The following is a 22,038-nucleotide window of genomic DNA, read 5'->3' as shown; positions in this document are numbered from 1 at the left end:
TATTTAAAATTCGGCCCTTTATCTGGTATGCCTAATAGTTCACTACTTGAAATACTATTGAAACTTTCCCTTTTGTATTACCTCAGTATTTGTTGCTGTTTCTGTGTGGTTTGGTTTCTGTATCTTAATGTGCCAATTACCACAGTTTATTTACAGGAGTGTATTTATAGTTTGCCACAGTTTTTGTTGGGTTTAAACGGAAGCTCTGGGTCATTTTATAACTTGCATGACAAGGTGATTTCTGCACGTTACTTTTTCCCCCAAAATGATAAGAGAATATTCAACATTTCCCTTATTGCTACCGGATAATAAAAGCCTGAAACGAATATATACCGGCTTGACAGCTTTAGTTAATGTGCTAAATATTAAATACCAGAACAAATAGCATTTCAGAGCTAATTTTAGTATCCCAATTGATTATTTAATCGCTGCCAGAGTCATTTTAAGATTAGTAAATGTAATTAACACGCAGCACTGCCGCAGTCAGGCAATAGGTGTCAGCAGCACTCTACGCCACTGCTCAAACCAAGGCCACCTACACCTTTGATAGTTTTCACTTCCGCCCAATTGGATTCCTGCCGTTCCTATGGTTGCGCGATGGGGGCGGGATTTCTGAGGGAGTACTGGCAAATTTTAGTACGGCCATTGTTAGGTTTGCCTAAACGTCACCAAAGCGAAATTATGTTTTAATAATTAATTATAACGCGTGTAGGGTGTGCTTTGAGTCTGGTAGTGGGAACTATAGCGACGGAAGAACTTTATTGTGTTTGAATGCATTTTTACCCGGTTTAAAAATGGCGTTTCCGGAGTTCCAGCCAGGAAGTTTATACTATGCTGAGACGCCGGCTTTCTTCCTATGTGTATGACAGTGTGCTATCAAAATGGGATCGCAAGAGGTTCTGATGGATGCCACCAAACTAGCATCCTATAGCGTTATTCTGCAGGTACTCGGATCCTAATTGCGTGGGGGAGGGGCTAGCGCAATGAATCCTGGGTTGCATGTATTATAAGGGCTGATAAATGTGCGGCTAAGCCCTCTGGCTGCGGGTCGTGTTTCTCAGGCAGAAACTTTCAACCTCTCTGTTTTTGTGAAATGCAGATACTTGGTTACACAATGTAAAAAAATAATTTATATACTTTGCCACTTTTGTTTATTTGGGGTTTCTGGCCATATCTCAATGTGATACAGTATGTATGTATGTATGTCTTTATTTATAAAGCGCTACTTATGTACGCAGCGCTGTACAGTAGAATACATTAATACAGACAGGGGGTTAATAAGATAATGGATAAATACAAAGTACAACAATAAATACAAATAAATACAAGGTACAGTTGCAATAAGAGTCATAAACACAAGATGAAGGAGGTCCCTGCCCTGTAGAGCTTACAATCTATTTACAGTTTGGGCTCATAGTATTTCCTTTACGTTTTTAGCTCCAAAGAAAGTGATATTAAATTTCTCTTTCATAATGCTGCACTATATATCCCAAGAAGTTGTAGTTCAGGAAAAGCTTGAAGTGGTGAATTGCTTTGAACAACAACTTGGCAGAGCAGCCAGGGTGATATTTGCTTCTGAAATGGTTCCACGTACATAAATGGTACCATAACTCTGGTGTTTTGTCCATGACACAAAAGAGCAGTAACAGTGGTATAACTACCAGCAACTGTGGAGCCCAGTAAGGACCCACTTTCCCCTGGCACTTCCCTCCTGCCTACACAGAGCCATACAATCCATGTATTTGCAGGCGCAAAGGGGAGGGGGTTGGCAGCACAACATTTGTTTTGCAGGGGGTCACAATAAAGCCAAGTTATACCACTGAGCAAAATCAAGGAATAGAAGACTGGAAAAGCTGCAATATCACTTGGTTATACTGGACACTGTAGGTTTAATCCTGCTGCAGCATTCAAGGCCAAGAATCCCTTATAACAACAGGAGGGCTTCAGTCTAGACATCCAAGGAGTATTGCATTAACATGCTCTAGTTCTCAGGGTCAGCTAGTTAGTATCCTGCCAGTTATTCACCATCCTCAGAAACAAAATATATTTTGTGGGAGGGCTGTGTGTTTATTTTTTTAAATATATCCTGGTCATAAAAATAACAATCCAAGAACTAATAAACAAAAGACAACATTAAAGGTGAAAGAAAGGTAAAAACTAAGTAAGCTTTATCAGAAAGGTAAATACAGCCATAAGCACTTGCAGAAATGCTGCACTGAGTCCTCTATCAAAAGAAACGGGATTTCTTGTCTCCTTTTTTATAAACATGTTCTTAGGGTATTTGACTTCCTCTCTCACAAAAATCCTTCATTCCTGGGGCCAGAGTCTGTGCAGTTCTCTCCTCTCCTGCTCCCCCCTCCCATAAGAATTCATAAAACTCACTCCCCCCCACCCTTAAGAATGTGTGATCTGAGCTATAAGGGCTGAAGCTACAGCAGGAAGCTACTTAAAATGACAGCTAGTGTCTTAAACAAACAGAAAGCTTCTAGGGCTCTTTACTCACTAATGTGGCAAATCTATTGGCAGTAAAATGCCCAAATTACTTTCCTTCTCCTTTAATTTATGATATAAGGAGTAGAGTATATCTTTCTTTTTGACCATTGTGACTTATCATACTGCAAGAGTCAAGATGGAGTGGGATTATCCATTAGTAATATTACATGTGCTGTTGCAGGGTCTGCCATAAATAATATAATCATTGTAAACCTCTCCCTAATATGCCTCATGCCATCCCTTTCTGCCGGATATCTTTCTTCTCTTGTACATATATGGGGAAGATATATTCCTCCATTAAGGCCCATGGTCATGCCTGAATTTTAATGTGCCGTAGGGTTAGACCTTTGGATGATCTCTGCAGCAAATAAGCAGTAGTACAAATATGATAACTATATTTCATCCCACAAAATGCCATAGGGAAATTCAGACAATCTTCTTTAGTTCTACTTTGACATTAAAGGGCAGTAAAATATTCAAACTTACAACTTTACAAAATAGATTACTTTTGTGTTATAGATTTTATTTCGGGTGCTTACTTTTGCACTGAATGCGTTTACTTTGCGGTATGTCTCAAAGGAGATCATTGGCATCGTTAATGTCCGGTAATGTAATATTTCCATTTATGAATATAACTTGCATTTCTGTTAATATTGTGAAATATCTGAGCATGTGCATTTGCTTGCTGTATATTTCTGTAGAGTGCTATAAGTCTACTTATTGTTATAAGATGCTTTATTTGCTGTGGTAGTGGGCAGCTTTCTTTTGTACTACAGCTTTTGTGAAATGAGAGTGCATGGAGCACTGAAGGTTGCCTATAGTTGTCATATTGCATGCTTGTAATTGCACCAAACTGAGCAAACTGTGGTGTAATACAGTGTTGTTAGAATTTGTACTGATACCCAGTTCTTCACCAGGCTGACCCTGTTTTACACTACAGTGGTGTTTCTTGCACGTGAAGCTTTTCGGAGAGCCTGTCTGAGTCACTCTGCGCAACAGAGCTGGAGGCACACCATCCACCTAACCTGGCTGGCGTAAGTGTATCATTTTAATTCACAGAGTAGTGCTGGCAGTATTTTCCTTCTAGCCATCGCTACAAGGCAGAACTGCTGTGGCTTCTTGAATTTCCCTCCTTGCTACTAATTTTTGAGAATACAGGCTATATACAAGATCTTAATCTTTAAAGTTTTAAAAAAGTTTGTCTGGCTCCTAAAGGGCCCTACATATGGCAGAGCATTTTAATACAACCATCCTAGTGTAAGGACAACATTAATAAGTAAGAAAAGATAGATTATGTACTTTTTTTAAAATACAGGGAGAGGACCCGTTATCCAGAATGCTCAGGACCAATGGTATTCCGGATAAAGGGTCTTTGCATAATTTGGATCTCCATACGTTAAGTCTACTAAAAAATCAATAAAGTATTAATTAAACCCAGTAGAATGGTTTTGCGTCCAATAAGAATTAATTATATCGTAGTTGGGATTAAATACAAGGTACTGTTTTATTATTACAGAGAAATAGGAAATCAGTTTTAAAAATCTGAATTATTGTACTAAAATGGAGTCTATGGGAGACGGGCTTTTCGTAATTTGGCTTTCTATAATTAGGTTTCCAGATCCCATACCTGTATAGAGCACTGTATCTGGCCCTTTTCTAGTGTAGGGCAAACATTTTCTGGCAAAATTCAGAAGTATAATCTGAAAATATTGGGGTTATATGTTCTTGTGTTTGTAGGGTGCCCCTGGGCATTTGCTGGTCATTTATCTTGGGATGGATCTGGCTGCAGATTTTGGAAGTTCCAGAACCAGAAGCCATCCCATACTATAATATCGGTGTCTGGGCATTTGGATTTTCTGCAGTGGTGGAACTTCTAGCCGAACCATTCTGGGTCCTAGCCCAAGCACATCTCTTTGTGAAACTAAAGGTAAGTGCTCACAATAAATTTTTATTTATGAAGCTGAATTTTGACTTGGGTTTACTGGTATATCAGTCTGTAATTGTGAGCTACAAGCTAATAAATCCTCACCAGTTACTGATGTCTTTGCAGGGCTGGAAATAAACTTGCACAATTTTTCACTAACATGTGTCAAAGCTAATACTGTTCTTGGGAAAGCTAATGATACAAACTGGCCAATCCCAGTTGCACTTAAATGTTGAGAGAACCCACAAGGAGGGCTGAGTCAGTATCTAAGGGGAAATGTCCATCCTGTAGCATTTGGATGCTGGGTGTTGCATTTAAAAACATCTGAAGTTCTCCCACTTGGAAATACCTAGTGCAGTGCTGTCCAACTGGCGGCCCGCGACCCCCCTCTGTGTGGCCCCCCACCTGTCTGGCTGCTTTGATGGCTTACTCTTGTGTAAGCTTTAAATGGTATCAGTACTGTGATTAACTGCCCCCCCTGCATGGTTATCACCTCAGATTCAGGCTGCAATCCCTCTGTATTGTTTAAATATGTAATCCCCTGTGTTGTTCACACCTTTTAATCTCTGCATTGTTCTACCCCTGCAGTGTTCACACCTCAGGCTGAGGCTGTAATCACCCACATTGTTCCCCTGTTCACACCTCAGGAGCAGTAGAAACCCACAAATAATCCCTGCATGCTACAAAAAGAACATATACTGAGGTGGTACTGCAATTAAAAAGTTTTTTAATATATAGTTATTATGCAGACTGTAGGAGCAGTGCCAGCATTGTGTCACTGTATGCTGCCTGTGTGTGCCATACATCATAGGGCAAGCAGAGTATGGCACACACAGGCAGGGTAGGGAAGGCAGAGTATGGCACACACAGGCAGAGTATGGCACACACAGGCCAAGTATGGCACAAACCAGCCAAGAATGGCAAACACAGTGAAAGTATGGCAAACGCAGGCAGGGTAGGGAAGGCAGAGTATTGCACACACAGGCAGGGTAGGGCAGGCAGAGTATGGCACACACAGGCCAAGTATGGCACAAACCAGCCAAGAATGGCACACACAGTGAAAGTATGGCACACAGGCAGGGTAGGGCAGGCAGAGTATGGCACACACAGGCAGGGTAGGGCAGGCAGAGTATGGCAGGTTTTTGCTGTACTACAACCATTAATATGGGTATGGTCATGTGATAACATGGGTGTGGTTTCAAGTGGGTGTGGTTTCAAAAAGGGGAGTGGTCAGAACTGCCTTCCATTATCGGCCCTCCACCACGTAGGTCAGAAAAATTCCGGCCCTCGGTACAACAGAAGTTGGACAGCACTGACCTAGTGTATTAAGTGAAAGTATCTACCAGGGCAAATAGTTTCTGCATAAATGACCACTGCATAAAGCTTGCTGAATGCAGGATTGACCAGCTGGGGATTTTATTAAAATCTGCCAAAAAAAGTGGTGTATAGAATAACTGTGGTGTAAAGGATAATATCATTTGTGACTTCAAGGCCTCCATTGGCAGGCCACTCCAAGACATTACCTAATGATGAGTATTTGGTGGAGTGACACCTGAGATCCTGATGGATTAGCTAAACATTGGTAGTTAGCCACAGATGCACACACCTATTGTAGTAAAGTAGCACCCATTGTAGAATGGTAGCAGAATGCAAGTGCCATTTTTATTTAAAGAATTGCATCTCATTAAGAAAGCCTTATGTTTTTTGTGCCCGGAGGGGTACTTTATTATCGGCACGTTCCTTAAAAGAATGGCTTTTACTCCTGTTTGAAGCAGCCAGAGGTTCCTATAGAAAGGCTTCCTGCATTCTATTGCTCCTGTTAGGGCAGCATTATAAAGCATTTCAATGAGCCATGCTGCACAATAAACAGAAGAGCAGCAGAGGCTGCACTGACATCTGGCTCAGCTGTAATACATTAAACTACAATGCACTGTGTAAGGTAGAAATAGGAGTTGGCAAAGCTATATCTCTTGGTTCTGCTGAAATTATATGAGGAGAGATGTTCCACATGTTCAACCAGTGTCTTGTGAGCAACATGTTGCTCTGCAACCCCTTGGATGTTGCTCCCAAGGGCCTTAAAGCAGGGACTTGGAGGCAAGTTTTGGCTGCATGAAAATCTGATATAATGTCAAACATCACTTTCTGTAGGCAGCCAGTCCACATAGGGGATACCAAATAGCCAATCATGGCTGTTATTTGCCAGCCCCAGGAACTTTTTCCATGCTTGTGTTGCCCCCAAACACTATTTGCATTTGAATGTGGCTCACATGTATAAAAGGTTGGGGACCCCTGCTTTAGGGGTCCCTATTTGGTTCAGCCAGGCACTTAGATTTTCTCAAATTCTACTAAATAAGGCTCGGAGTCAGCTGAATCCCAAAGCAAATCCTGGATTTGTTGCATTCCTAGTTACAAACATATTTGCTAAATGTAAAGAAAACAAGTAGAAGTCCCAGTTTTCGATGCTAGTGTGACCCTTTAACTTTCCTCACTGCTTTTTAGGTAGTTGCTGAGAGTCTTGCAATAATCATCCGCTGTTCTGTCACGGTCATCCTGGTGCTTTTATGCCCCCAATGGGGACTTCTAATCTTTTCTCTAGCTCAGGTAAGTGAGCGTGAAAATATTTCCAGGTGCTTATATTTCTTTAGGAATATTCAGTTTGAATTTTAGCAAATCGTATTCTAAGGGGCAGTTTATCAAAATGTGAGATTACAGTTTACCACAGAAAAAAATCACTCATTTTCTATTCATATATTTTTAGAAGCGCATTTCTTCACCCATTGTCTAAAAATCCCATAGGAAGTGAGCAAATTTTTCTGTGGTAAACTCTAATCTTACATTTTGATAAAACTGCCCCTAAGTCTGTCATTATTATAATTAATCATATTTAAACATACAGACATTCCTCTTTGGAAGATGGGTCTTCCGTCATATATAGTAACAGTGCTTATTTGCCCTTGTCGATTAACCAATAGCAACAAGTCTGTGGCTAATTTAAATTGGTTTTGTCTATTCAGAAAATGAAATGTGGGTGATCAATTTATTAAATGGCTACAATCCCCTACAAATTGGCTTATCCCACGTGGTATCTCACCAATTGGCTCTCAGGTCAAATGGACAGATACTGTGGCATAGCCAACTTTCTATTGTTTTGCACGTTTTGGCTGGCAGCTTAAAGAACAGGAACAGCAGGAGGATCTGTGACTCCTCTTAATTTTCACCAATAAAGTTCCAATGCACTGACACACAGTACTGTATGTAGATATCAGTCAGTGTTATTGGGTCACCATACACATACCAAAAATTGTATGAAATGTTTATGGCTAGCTATAGGGGGAACCATATACCTTGTATTCTACAGCTACTGCACTGGACAATATATACCAAAGCTACAGTCAGGTGATTCCAATGGGTCAATAAAAGGGCAACAATTTGGAAAGCAAGCAAGTTGCAGGTAAAACTCAGTTACTTTTTTAAATGTATATTGAAGCAGTAGAATTCTTAATGAATCAGATAAAAGTAAGTGTAGGACTAGGCAGACTGGGGATGACTTTGATGTAGTTGGCCAGCTTGAAGTATATTGCGAGGTTATATCTTGGTAGCTTAATGCACAGGATATCTTAATGTCCTATATATATTGATAATGGGTGAGTGCAGAGGACCTCTTGTTGCTGTTTATATGAATTTTGTGGTTACAGCCTCATTGCACTCCTGCCTAATGGTGTAAAATGTAGTAGTAAGCACAATTTTCCCTTTTTTTTTTGCTATGTGAACCAAAGCTAGCTATACACATACCAATAAAATAGAACAAAAAATGTTTCAGTACGTTTATTGTGGCCCAATATCTATGTACTATGGATATTGGTTGGTTCAGTTAATGGGCTGGTTTACAGATTTCACCTGCCAACACACCATATTTGGTTGACTGGATACCTTAGAGGATTGGTGTGTGTATATTTTCGTCTAGACTTGTGTTTAGATTGTGTAGACTGGTATGATGTTGTGTGTATAATCTAAATAAGCATTTCTGTGTCTTTTTATATGTTCACCATTTATTAGGTCCTGTATACCAGTGCACTTGCCTTGTGTTATATAGCATACTTTGCAAGATTCCTGGGTTCCCTGGAAGCAGAGAAAAAGCCCTTTCCACTTCGTAGAATGAGGGAATTCTTGCCCAGATTTTCTTCTTCCCAGGTATCTACAAGTGATGAAACACTAGGGAACTAGGTTTTCTAATACTAATCTTCAGTTTTGTCCACTATGCCTTAAGGGCTCTGGCACATGGGGAGATTAGTCGCCCGCGACAAAACTCCCTGTTCGCGGGCGACTAATCTCCCCGGATTGCCATCCCACCGGCAAAAATGCAAATCGCCGGTGGGATGGCATACGCGGCGGCGCAATTTCAGTGAAATGGGTGAGTGCCTATCTGGACTCATGTGCAGTTTGAATTGCATTTTATTGTAGTCAGGTTTCATTGTATTTTTGTAACACAAAATTCTGCATTTTTTTGCTCTTAAAGCATGTTTATAAGATAATAGATGGTTGTATATGGAACTCAAGAAGGCACACTTAAAAAAAAAAAAAAGCGTCTAACTGTAATATATAATAATACTAACATTTTACATCAACTAGGCATTCCTAGACTGGAAACAGGCCTGGCTGGCATGGAGCTTCTTCAAACAGTCATTCCTAAAGCAGATCCTGACTGAAGGTCAGTATGGATTTCCCACTTACAATATTATTTCTCTCTGCTACACTGAGAAAATAAAACCTTTTTCAGTTAATTTGTTTTACTTCCTACAGTGGTGGAAAGATCCTATTGACATAAAAATGAAAGTTAATTGCAAGTAAACCTATGCTTTATGGGATAGTTGTAACAACCATTTATAACCCAGTAACAATTTTTTGCAGGTGAACGATATGTGATGACTTTCCTAAATGTGCTGTCGTTTGGGGATCAGGGTAAGTAGATGTGCCTTTCTGAGCAGAACCTGCCTCTCACTGCCAGAACATTTGTCATCCCCTGCTATTGCACACATGTGAGACACGTGATTAAGGCCTTGAACTACTTCCAGTGCCCCCAGTGGTCTTGGTGTAAGGTTTAGTTGAAAAACAGAGTTTTCTTTAGATACTGTTGGTACTGGTATGGGAACCTATTATCCAGCTCAGGACCCGAGGTTTTCTGGATAAAGAGTCTTATATATAAATAAACCCAATAAGATTTTTGCATCCAATAAGGATTCTTTATATCTTAGTTGGGATTAAGTACAAGGTACTGTTTTACTATTACAGGGCAAACGGAAATCATTTAAAAAAAAAATAAACTATTTGATTAAAATGGAGTCTATGGGCGCCATCCCATAATTTGGAAAATGAATAATGGGTTTCCGGATAACCGATCCCACACTTGTATAAAACTTTTTCATTAATATTACTTGACAGTAATCATTCACATAAATACTGCAATATGTTGTTCTGTCCAAGAGCCTTATTTTATTTTGGATTTTAATTAAAAAAGTAGAACCCTCATTTTACATTTTTTTAGGGGACCAGAATAAATAGTGTCAAATCCAGGGAAAAATTGGGAAATATGTGTTAAAAAGGAAAATTAAAAACACTGGGGGTTGCCAAATGTTAGGCACCCCCAGTGATGATTGTAATCACTTACCTGATACCCTGGGCCGGTGCTCCTGTTAGCAGAAAATTGCACCAGCCCAGGGTACATGTTAACAGAAGCACCAGCCTGGAGTATCTGGTAAGTAAAGACAATCACTAGGGGGAAGGGGGGTGCCTAATATTTTAGCACCCCCCCCCCATTTGATATTTCCTTCTCCTTTAAAATAACTTATCTTCAAGTACTTCAAATATATAAGCACAGGTGTCAATATAAAGTTACTTTAAGTATAATAACCACCATTGTGTCTATTTGTGCAGGTGTGTATGACATTGTCAATAACCTGGGCTCACTCGTAGCTCGCTTCATTTTTCTGCCAATAGAGGAGAGCTTCTATGTGTTCTTTGCTAAGGTCCTGGAAAGGGGGAAGAAAGTCCAGAGCCAAAGAAAGGTAAGTCACAGCCTGCTCAGTGCTCACTGTCTTCACTCATCTAGCCGTTAACAGTTCTACATTTATGGTACATCTTATTACCTCCTTTTAACCATTGTAAATTTGATTTTCTGTGTCTGGAGTAGAGGGTATCACCATCATTAATGCAAGTAGAATTTCCTAACAGCAACTGGAAGTTCTTTATGCCGGAAGAAGTTATTCTACTTAGCTGCCAACATTCAGATGTACAGACAGCTGCATTTAAAAGTAACAAATTCTATGTAGCTTTTCCAAGTGCTTTTTAGTAGAGATTCAGGCTCTCTTTGTTGTAGAAATTCCTTTAAATGGGTATAGATTTAATGAAGGGAGAAAGTTGCCCAAGGTGCAGCCTTTAGCTTGTTCAGCTCTCATAGGGTTGCAGGGAGTTTGAGTGGGACTAAAGCAGGAGGGCTACTGGTTATACTGCCATTAGCTTTCATAAGATTTGCTTACTTTGTTCAACTTTTTACTGCTACTAATATGCAGCACTATGACAACAGTCTTGGCAAAATCATAGTAGGCCACATCTTCTGCAACCCCACTATTAAACCCCCTACTCACTTCTTTAGTAAAAGCTATTACATTTAAATGATCAACCTTTCATAAACCCAGGCTGATTACTACTTGGTGGTCTTCTTGTTGGGTAAGACATACTAACGGAAAGCCCAACAAACAAAATGGGGTACAGGCCAAATCACCATATTTTCCCCTTTAATTGCAGATGTGTGTTTTAGGGCTGGGTTTGGTACAGCAGCTGAATGCAGAGCTGCAAGTATACTGTAAATGGGGTAGTAACGCAGAGCTCAGAGATTTTACCCAAACCTGGAACGATACTTGATTGTGTATACTGATCTTCACTAGACATTAGAAGGCATTCTATGAATAATTTTTTGGTTTCCCCATATTAGAAGTGTACCAGTAGGTGAAGCAGACTATATAAATGTAGTATAGGCAGCACAGTTGAACTTATGAACAATTTCATTGGGTAAGTTATTCTTAGCAAGGTCTTGAGAAGCACCAAACCACAGTATTGCAAAAGTGGGAAAACCACAAGGTTGCCATACATGGCAAGATTTTCAGCTGTTGACCAATTTCCATGTTAGCATAACAATCTGGGCATTTAAGGCACTGTGTGGGCAGTTACCGTATATCAGACCGTCCTGTAATACTATGAGATTGCAGTTGGTGTGTCCTTACTGTGAATTCCATGTGCTGTTTTTGTTGTTGTTGCATGGAAGAGACACTAGCAGATGTAGGAGGTGGCAGGAGCCATAGCTGCTACTCACTCTGCTCAGAACTGCTTGCTATGACCACTGTGAGAGCAAACTATTATTCCATGATGATTGACTTCATTACATATGGTAAGTCTGGCCACCTTAGAACACTGGTTGCCAGTAAAGAGCAGAAGCTATTCATCCATTTCAGATTTAAGGATGTACTCTATTTTGGGGATTGACAAAGCCAAGGAGCCAGAGAACCACAACTTCTACAATGTCCTTTCACTCATCTACCTCAGTTTCCCTCCAAGTTCCATAAGTTATTAAATAAGCCAGAAGGAACAAGCTGGCTATGCAAGTCCATTCACCCTTGGAACCTGCAATATTAATATGAATCTGACCATTTCTGTTTCGGAAATTGCATTCTGTAACTGCTGATTGGGTTGCTCGGTGGTTAATTGCTTTTTACCACTTCTAACTGTAACTTTTTACATTTTTGTCAGGAGGAGATCTCCATGGCATCTGAAGTGCTGGAATCACTGCTCAAACTGGTGACACTGATTGGTCTGGTTATCATTGCTTTTGGATATGCGTATTCCCATCTGGCACTGGATATATATGGTGGATCCATGTTAAGTGGGGGTTCTGGTATGTGCTGCTGTGCATTACAACCCTACATTGCTAATTGCGAGATGTGCCCTTTTCCCGTTTCTTAAATTCATAAATACAATAACAAACGACTCTAATAGTATTCCTATGCAATGATTTCAACTGTAATTACAGTCTGAAGCATTGTACTGTGTAATGTGCTGCTGTGCATTACAACCCTACATTGCTAATTGCGAGATGTGCCCTTTTCCCGTTTCTTAAATTCATAAATACAATAACAAACGACTCTAATAGTATTCCTATGCAATAATTTCAACTGTAATTACAGTCTGAAGCATTGTACTGTACAGAACATTTTGTATCAGTCTGTAATTGTCTGATGCCTTGCATCAGAACAGACATATCTGACCTGTAGCTACCTATGTGTTGTTAAAGGAATACTGTCATGGGAAAGCATGCTTTTTTTCAAAACACATCAGTTAATAGAGCTTCTCCAGCAGAATTCTGCACTGAAAAACACAAACAGATTATTTTTATATTTCATTTTGAAATTTCACATGGGGCTAGCCGTACTCTTCATTTCCCAGGGTGCCACAGCCATGTGACATATGTTCTGATAAACTTTTACAACAACAAACAATTACACTTTACTGCTGTGCTGCAAGTTGGAGTGATATCACCACCCCTCCCAGCAGCTAATCAGCAGAACAATGGGAAGGGAGCAATATAGCAGCTCCCAGTAGGTATCAGAATAGCACTCAATAGTAAGAAATCCAAGTCTGGCTTGGGACTCCTCCAGTTACATTGGAGTAGGAGAAACAATTGGTTATCTGAAAGCAGTTCTAATGTGTAGAGCTGGCTCCTTCTGAAAGCTCAGACTCAGGTGGTCTCTTGTTGGTTCAAGAATAAAATTTAAAATGGTAGAGTGAATTATTTGCAATGTAAACAGTGTAATTTAGAACTAAAATGTATATCATAAAAATCATGACAGTAGGTCCGATACCTGTAATATTTAAAGCCATTACCAGTCTTTTAGCAAGCTACTATCCTGTCTCACGCTGCCATCTTGTGTTCAAAAGCCACAATTTAAATGCCAAAATAGCATTACAAAAGTGCAGTGGCACATTTTAACTTCCTATGTCTGAAAATACCATTTCGCATATTAATAAGCAGAACTTTTGCATAGTAAAAGTAAAACTGAAATGAGGCCATGAGGCACCATGTTTGAAGAAGTCTTGGCTCTTTAAATTAAGCGCAGTAGTTTTATACCCTCCTCTCCTAGTTCTGTCTACTGAATTAGTGATGAAACTGCACTGGATTTACTATGTTTGCCAGTATTCCTTGATAGGCTTTATCTGCTGGGTTATTCAGGAATCACATCACTGCTCCTTTAGCTATTACATCCTGGGTAGAAAAAGATACTGTATTTCAGCCTAACTGTGAGGTCTGTGATGTTGCAGGTCCTGTCCTGTTGCGCTGCTACTGTCTATATGTTCTCCTGCTTGCTATCAATGGAGTCACTGAATGCTTCACGTTTGCTTCTATGGGCAAAGAAGATGTGGACAGGTGGGTTTTTGCTTATAGGTAAGGGGAAACCTAATACCTAGGTTCTGTAACATCAGGGTTCCAGATGGCCATACACAGCACAGAACATCAAGCCAATGTCAAGCCTTGTGTGCTCATGTTGATTCTCTGCATATTTATATTTAAACTTAAAGATTGCCTTAGCCTTACAGCTGGTCTCTGCTGAGGTAAGGCTGAACTTTGGCTCACCCTCCATGCACAGTGTCATCTATTGATACATAATGGGTGATGAGTGACCCATAATGTGGGTCTGCAGGAAGGTAAGGGAGAATAGTACGTCTAGGACATAAAATAGCATTTCAGACACATTTATATCTTAAGGCAATTTAATTATCTATTAAATTTGAAGACAACTGTAAGCCTAATTGTAGTTTTGGTACCAATGTTTCAAATCGGCAAGGCATGAGTGTTGACTATAATAAGTATGCAAGACCTTGGTGAATACCAGTTAAGAGCGCAATGTTCTGAACGGTTCTTGTTTTGTTACCTCCAAATAGATTCCCCCAGAATTCCTTTAGTAGAAACCCTGGCACCTCTAGCACTAGAAAGGGTAAAACAAAGGAGAACTGTGTCACATGAAACCAGTTAAAAAATAACTTACAGATTCCACAAATGCAGAATCAAACAACAACAAACAGCAAAGGCAAACGATAGTGTAGAAAGTTTGGTTCGTTCCCACATTTGATTCATACATTATTCTTTTCAAAGATAAAGCCATAATGCTTTTCTTTGGCTGGTTTAAATCCTTTATATTACTATTCCCCCCATTAAATCTCTTTCTTTTCTCCCAGGTATAACTACGTCATGCTTGGTCTGTCCCTGAGTTTTTTGTGCCTGTCCTACTACATGACCCTCTGGCTGGGAAGTGTAGGCTTCATTCTAGCAAATTGCTTTAATATGGGACTGCGGATCACCCACAGTTTGCTTTACATTATGAGATATTATAAAGGAAGCCCTTACCAGCCACTCATTGGCCTCCTGCCATCCCCTGTTGTTGTCTGTGTCCTGGCTGTCAGTGCTGCAGTGACTGGCTACTCAGAGGTAAGAGCCTTTCCAGTGGGCATTTGTACATACATTGACAGGTGGTTTGTAAAAGGTCTGCCCCCCTGTTTCCATTTTCCTGTGTTTATATGCCTGGATGAGGAAGAACTTCATTTCCCCAAAATATTGTATAGGAGAATACAACAGAACTGCACTCACGGGGCTTAATTAAAAAAAAAAAAAGGGGGGGGGCAGCCACTAATGTTTGAGAAGCCTTGCCTGGCTGCAGTCTCGAGGACAGGAATATTGATCCAAAGGAAGGAATCTGCCATGCCCAAGTGAGGGCCAAAATGTCAGTCTCCAAAAATAAAAATACTTTATGCTGGATTAAGTCCTGTAATATATGGATTCATTCCTTTGGATCAATATATACTGTATATACAAAATGCAAAAAATAGCTGCACTCACCACAATGGAGTTAATATAGAACATCATAAAAAGCAGGGCACTCACATGACTTAAAAGTATGATGAAAAAGAAACAAAGTTTATTTGTTATTCTAACGTGTGTGTTTGTGTGTGTGTGTGTGTGTGAAAGTATAAGAACACATAAAGCACTCACAGGGCTTAAAATGTAGAGGGTATATTGACTAATTACAATTAAGCCTTGTGAGTGCAGTTGCTTTTTTTTATTTGATTTGTTTACCAGCAACCAGGTGATAGTTGTAGATTTGCACATATATAATAAATTTCATATGTTTCAGTGAGATATGACACAAGTGATATTACTATATACTGATTAAAACTGAAGACATCACTAAGCTCAGTAGTAAGGGTTATAGTTAATAATTCATGGTTCTTGTGTATTATATACATATTGATTATATATAGATCCGACTGGAGACCTTAAGGCTAGCTGTAGCGGATTTTTATGGCCCCCTGTCTGCTCAAAGGTTCTCTACACTTCACTATATGATACCCTTATTATAATTTAATCCAGCTATCCAACATGCTGTATGGGATATATTTACAAAACCTGGGTGTTAGTACCAAAAAAAATGCACTGGAACAAGGACAGCACTCCTAGGATTTAAAGAATTGTGAGCAAAATGTAAATGCAAAAATAGAAAGGTAATAAACCTCACAATTCTTTAAATCCTAGGAGTGCTGTCCTTGTTCCAGTATATATATAATATTTAATAGCAATTACTTGCTGTGCCATATGTATAAACTATCATAATGTAACGCTTGACCCTTCTTTTTTAGGTTGCCCTGTGTTGTGACAAAGGGTGGCTACTCTGTCTGGGCCACATTGTGGTGGGAGGACTCTGTTTGTTGGTCACACTTGGGGCTGCCGTCTTGTCCGAAAAGAAACTAACACACTTCATTCGCAGCCATCTCTTATCCAGACACCAGAGGAAAGAGCAGTAATGTGACAGAATCTGGAAACCTATCCAGTACCTTCTCCTGTGGTCGGAGCATGTCAAAAATAGAGAAGAAATTACTATTGACCCTCTGTGGTGCAGAAGGAATTGGTGCATTTGGCATATGGTTAACTGACTTTGGCTTTAGTTTATTAACATTTTTGTACATTAGGAGTTAAAAGAGAACTTTCTGGAACAATACAACGAATCTGTATTTGCCAATGGACCAAAATATTTTAATTGCATTGAAATGCGCCTGCATAACATTCTCCCAAATCACAAAGGCATATATACATATTTTGACAGATATTTTTGTTATTCTTTAAACACCGTAGCATGAGAAGGAAGAAAGCAATTTTTTCTTCCCTAGGCCTTTTTCCTGCCACTTTGGACATTCCTTGGCCATGACTGTTTATTCCTTAGCATTTGTGTGATATTGATTCAAGCTGTGGGGATATGGGGTTTGACGTATTTAAAAATAAAGCCAAACAATATATTTTAGGCATAATGTCGGTAAATGAAACTAAATTGATAGCATCTGTAGAATCGTGATGATACAATGAAAGTGATTGATGCTGACCCGTTTGAAAGGTTGAATTGGAGGGGAGCCATTGTTAAACCCCCCCTCCCCTACAGAAAGCTGGCTAGCACCTGGCTGTGTCAGGATTTGGTATGGCTTTACTGTATTGGTCAACCAAAGGCAACCAGATTTGCCTTGGGATATTGCTACAATTCAGTAGGTAAATCAGGGTTTGATTGGATTTTGTATCCCCAAATCTTTTGCAAAGGATTTAGTCTGTATCCAGATTGTACAATTCATGAATGTACATACTTGGTGTGAAGAGAATCTTAGCAAGTCAGACTCTCGTGTAGCACAAATGCCTTAGATACACCCAGCTGGCAACACAAGGGAGTGTCTTACCTTAAATGAACCTTGTGAGAGCACAGACTTATTTATTTATTTGGGTTTATAATTTAGTCAGACTTAATTATGGGCATTGAGTCCTTTGGTGGTTAAAGCTTAACTGTGTTCTTTTAATATATATCTATGTATTGTATGATAAAGTGGTTCCCTGGAGAATATATTTTTTTTTATACAAGATAAAAAGTAAAATAATTATACTAAAAACAATTGTGTAGTTTCTGGTGTTTGCTTATGGTAACATTCATTTCGCAGGAAAGACAGTAGTCCCATTACCCATTAATGTGATTGTAAGCTGTTAGTTGCCCGCATGTTTAAGAAGATTTCTGTTCCAATACCCTGTTAACTGACTTGTAAGGAAGCCTACCTGAACCATGAGTATCTGGTAAGTACAGGTATGGGACCTCTTATCCAGAATGCTCAGGATCTGGGGTTTTCTGGATAAGGGATCTTTCCGTAATTTAAATATTGAATAAACCCAATAGGATTGTTTTGCCCCCAATAAGGGGTAATTATATCTTAGTTGGGATCAAGTACAAGGTACTGTTTTATTATCACAGAGAAAAAGGAAATCAATTTTAAAAATTAGAATTATTTGCTTATAATGGAGTCTATGGGAGACGGGCTTTCAGTAATTCCGAACTTTCTGGATATTGGGTTTCCAGATAAGGGATCCCATACCTGTACTTTAATTTGGGTATTGACAAAGCCTAGGGGCCAGAGAACCACAACTTCTACAATGTCCTTTCACTCATCTAATCAACTAATTATATCTTAGTTGGCATCAAGTACAAGGTACTGTTTTATTATTACAGAGAAAAAGGAAATGTGTTTTGAAAATTAGAATTATTTGCTTATAATGGAGTCTATGGGAGATGGCCTTTCCGTAATTCTGAACTTTCTTGATAATGGGTTTCCAGATAAGGGATCCCATACCTGTACAGGCATTTAATGCACATTACACCCATGACTGTAATGGCATACTTATAAGGAGCTTGAGATGGTCCACTTACACACTGCCCCCTCACATGGTGGGTCTGGGGTCTCTGGGATTTAACATATTTTAATGTTTTAGCTTTGCATTATTATTATTGCATATAATTATAGGCAGAGGCCAGTGTCAGTACTCAGCTTATTCCCAAACTGATTCATTTTTAAAGGGGTGGATCACCTCTTAATAAAATTTTAGTATGATGTAGACATTTATATTCAAAACTATTTGCAATTGGTTTTAATTTTTTACTTTTTTTAAAAACTATTTAGCTTTTTGTTCAGAAGCTCTCCAGTGTGGAATTTCTGTAGCTATCTCGTAGCCAGGGCCCAGTTTACCCTAGTAACCAGACAGTGGTTGAAATACTAATACTCAATACTGTTCTACTATTCATTGCGGTCATGCTTAAAATACAGTAACGTACTGCCCATTAAAGTTGATAGATAACGCATACATCTTCTGTCACTGTCACCTACCTCTAACTCAGGGGCCTTTGTCCCCCCACCAGCAGCTCACTGGTAATGCTCTGTAAATATGTAGGATATGTTGACTGGATATAAATAAAGATTCATAATATAATAACAATGGGATGGTGTTGCATTTTTGATGTTAAGAAACATAGCCCCATGTGCTGTTACCCAAAAACATGGCAGACTGGAAGAGATCTACAGTACAGGGATGGGATCCCTTATCTGGAAACCCATTATCCAGAAAGTTCCGAATTACCGAAGGGCCATCTCCCACAGACTCCATTATAAGCAAATAATTCCAATTTTTTAAAATGATTTCCTTTTTGTCTACAATAATAAAACAGTACCTGTACTTGATCCCAACTAAGATAGAATTAATCCTTACTGGAGGCAACACAAGCCTATTGGGTTTATTCAGTATTGAAATTATTTTTAGTAGACTTAAGTTATGGAGATCCAAATTACGGAAAGATCCCTTTTCCGGAAAAACCCAGGTCCCAAGCATTCTGGATAACAGGTCCCATACCTGTATATCTTTATATAAAAATGTATGCAATAAATAGGATAAGCATTTTAAAGGAGAACTAAACCTAAAAAAAGAATATAGACAGAAACGACATTTAATACACTGAACTTATTGAACCAGCCTAAAAGAAAAAAAAATTTCTATAGAAGTAATGATCCGGGCATCCAGGGCCCCCCATCTTGGATTCTGTTAGAAGTGTCAGTGACACTGCACAAGCTCAGTGTGCTCAGGACAACTGTAGAGAAGTTAAGCTTAAGGGTCAATGCAAATCAGCAGAAAAGGGGTGTGCCGGTCATATAAGCTGATGCTACAGGGCTGATTATTCAATTCTGATGCTGATTCCACTGGTTTCAGAGCTGCCATGTACTAATAATTTGAATTATTTACTAATCAGACCTAAACTGACATTTATATTCTATATATACAGTATATTGTTAGTTGGTCCCTAAACTCAATAACTGACAGCCGCACAGAGCATGCACTGTGATTGAGCAAAAAAGAAACTAGGTGCTACTAGAGTCATCATTGGGGGGCACAAATCTTTACTGCTAAAGGGCTGTGGTTGCCTTGGGCTGGTACAGAACCCCAAAACAAAGGGGCCGATTCATTAAAACAAGAGTTCGAATCCCGAATGGGAAAAATTCGGATTGGATACGATAATTTCTTAGGATCGCAAATATCACGAATATGCTTACAAAAAAATCGTATTAGTCATGATAATATTGTATTGGCGATCCGAAAGTCATTAAATTTTCGTACCGAACGATCGTAAAATGCAAGAAAACCTTTCTGACTTTGATCTCTCAGTGCATGATTTTGGAAGCCTCCCATAGGAATCAATGGCACTCTGCAGCTCCAACCTGGCCCAAGGAAAGTCACGATAACGTATTTGTGTAAAATACGAACGCTCCGATCGAACAAGCGCTCGGAGCGTTCGTGGATTGATAAATCTCCCCCATAATGTACAACACTTCTGCCCTAGTTCTGCTTTAACCCTTCATCTTGACATTGACAGGCCTCAGCTTGTTCCTCACACTACCAGCGGCCCTAGGGGCTTAGTCTAACTACAGTATAACAGCATTCTGCTTCACCCTTTGTGTTATTTATGCCAATTTTGGGACTGCACTCACACAGCTCTGCAAGGAAAGCACTGGAATTTATTTACCAAAGGAAAAAAATCCATATATTTATTTTTAGGCAACTAAGTAGGTTGGCGCCAAACTTCAAGGCTGCAACTAAAATGAGGTAAATCAATGAGAAAGCAGAAATACATGAGCATGTGAAATGAACCAAATGCTGGCATGGAAAGGCAACTGTAAGGGAAGCGCAGAAATGGTCATTTCTCTTAGCATAAACTATATAAATACCAAAGAGCAGGTGTATATGCCTGAACAGAAGTTAAATGGGATCATAGGTCGGTCTTTACATCCAGTGGTCACTAGCAACCAAAGTCACAACAAATAACTGGTCAGCTTGGTCCCTTGCATCACAGGGCAAATCCAGCGATCAATAGCAAGTCTTTACCTCACAATACACTGCTGCATATGTTTGTGAGGTCAGCCATGCATGCTCTTTAGTTTAAGTGCAAGTCCCATAATCAGTAATGTCTGATTACAAATCCCATGATCACAAGTGGATACTGTAACACAGATTTGTGTACATATTCATTCCAGGGCCACCATCAGTTATCATTGGTTCCCATACTACTAAGATAGCAGGGCCATCAACGCGGGGGATAAATTATTAGTTCACCAATCACATGGGCTCCCTGGGCAGTGAGCATTTAAAACAAGTAGAAAAATGTATGCTAAAGCAATTCACACTTTACAAAGGGACATCATGAACTTCATTTGTAAAAGCAAAAGACACCGAATAAACAAAGATACCGTATTCAGAGCCTACACTCAAGGAGGACAAAATGTCCCCCACTTTCTCACATATTATAGAGCAGCAAGACTTACCCAACTCACCCAATGGCATGCACAACCAAATACAGTCCCCTGGGTTGATTTCGAGAATGCCTCCATCTTCCCTTTACAAACGTTAGCCTTACTTTTGGCTACCGCACGGAGCATACAACCCTATCACATATCAAACCCCATAGTCTCACACCACCTAAAGATCTGGACCCTACTGAAACCCAAAATTTTTCCGCACCAAACAAACAGCAATTTACAACCACTGGTAGGTAACCCAGACTTTACACATGGACTAAAAGCAAAAGATTTCTCTTGGTGGTCACAAAACAACTTTAACACACTAGCAGACCTCATCACTCCTAGGGGACTGAAATCATTGGAATATCTCAAGGAAACCAACAATATCCCCCCCTCAGAACACTACCGATATACACAAATTCACCACTTTTATCTTTCACAAAAGCCTAATCGCCCAACCACAGAGACATCTAGTTTTGAACTCCGGTGCAAGTCTCCCACACACCTCTCAGGGTTGATAACTCATATATATAATATACTGCCACTTAAGGACAGAACCCCCAGACAACTTATGCAAATATATGAAAGAATGGGATGCAGAACTACCTGCCCCACTCTCCTACCAAAAATAGGTAAAGATATGGCAATCTACAAAGAAGATCTCCCCAAATATAGGCATCAAAGAAACAACATACAAACTTCTCTCTAGATGGTATGTTACACCAGTCCTAAAAAACAAGTTTAACCCGGCATTTCCGCCATTATGCTTTCGGGGTTGTAAAACACAAGGAAATTATTACCACTCATGGTGGCTTTGCCCAATAGTGGGTAGATTCTGGTCTCAAACATTTCAACTTATTCCCCAAGTTTTGCAAACAGAA

The 22,038-nt window shown here is 39.5% G+C and overlaps 1 protein-coding gene across 2 annotated transcripts; it reads left to right on the top strand.

The window, feature by feature from the left end:
* The first annotated feature begins 865 nt into the window (after positions 1-865).
* rft1 (RFT1 homolog) lies at positions 866-17,443 on the top strand. 2 transcript variants are annotated; one of them, NM_001079360.1, is given in 13 exon segments: positions 866-944; positions 3,013-3,098; positions 3,411-3,527; positions 4,231-4,420; positions 6,917-7,018; positions 8,474-8,608; positions 9,047-9,125; positions 9,326-9,376; positions 10,349-10,479; positions 12,218-12,362; positions 13,784-13,889; positions 14,699-14,948; positions 16,154-17,440. In NM_001079360.1, coding segments are annotated over 13 exon segments (1,620 nt in total). In that variant the 5' UTR covers positions 866-881; the 3' UTR covers positions 16,319-17,440.
* The last annotated feature ends 4,595 nt before the right edge of the window (positions 17,444-22,038 follow it).

The sequence above is a fragment of the Xenopus tropicalis genome, chromosome 4 (assembly GCF_000004195.4).
Source record: "Xenopus tropicalis strain Nigerian chromosome 4, UCB_Xtro_10.0, whole genome shotgun sequence".
NCBI classification, from domain to species: Eukaryota; Metazoa; Chordata; class Amphibia; order Anura; family Pipidae; genus Xenopus; species Xenopus tropicalis.
This window is presented reverse-complemented; position numbering and strand designations above follow the sequence as displayed.

Coding starts and splice junctions, on each gene's coding strand:
- rft1 (XM_018093109.2), top strand. CDS start 3,044: ATGCGTTTACTTTGCGGTATGTCTCAAAGGAGATCATTGGCATCGTTA. Junction 9,126..9,325: donor AAAGCAGATCCTGACTGAAG/GTCAGTATGGAT, acceptor AATTTTTTGCAG/GTGAACGATATGTGATGACT. Junction 10,480..12,217: donor AAGTCCAGAGCCAAAGAAAG/GTAAGTCACAGC, acceptor CATTTTTGTCAG/GAGGAGATCTCCATGGCATC.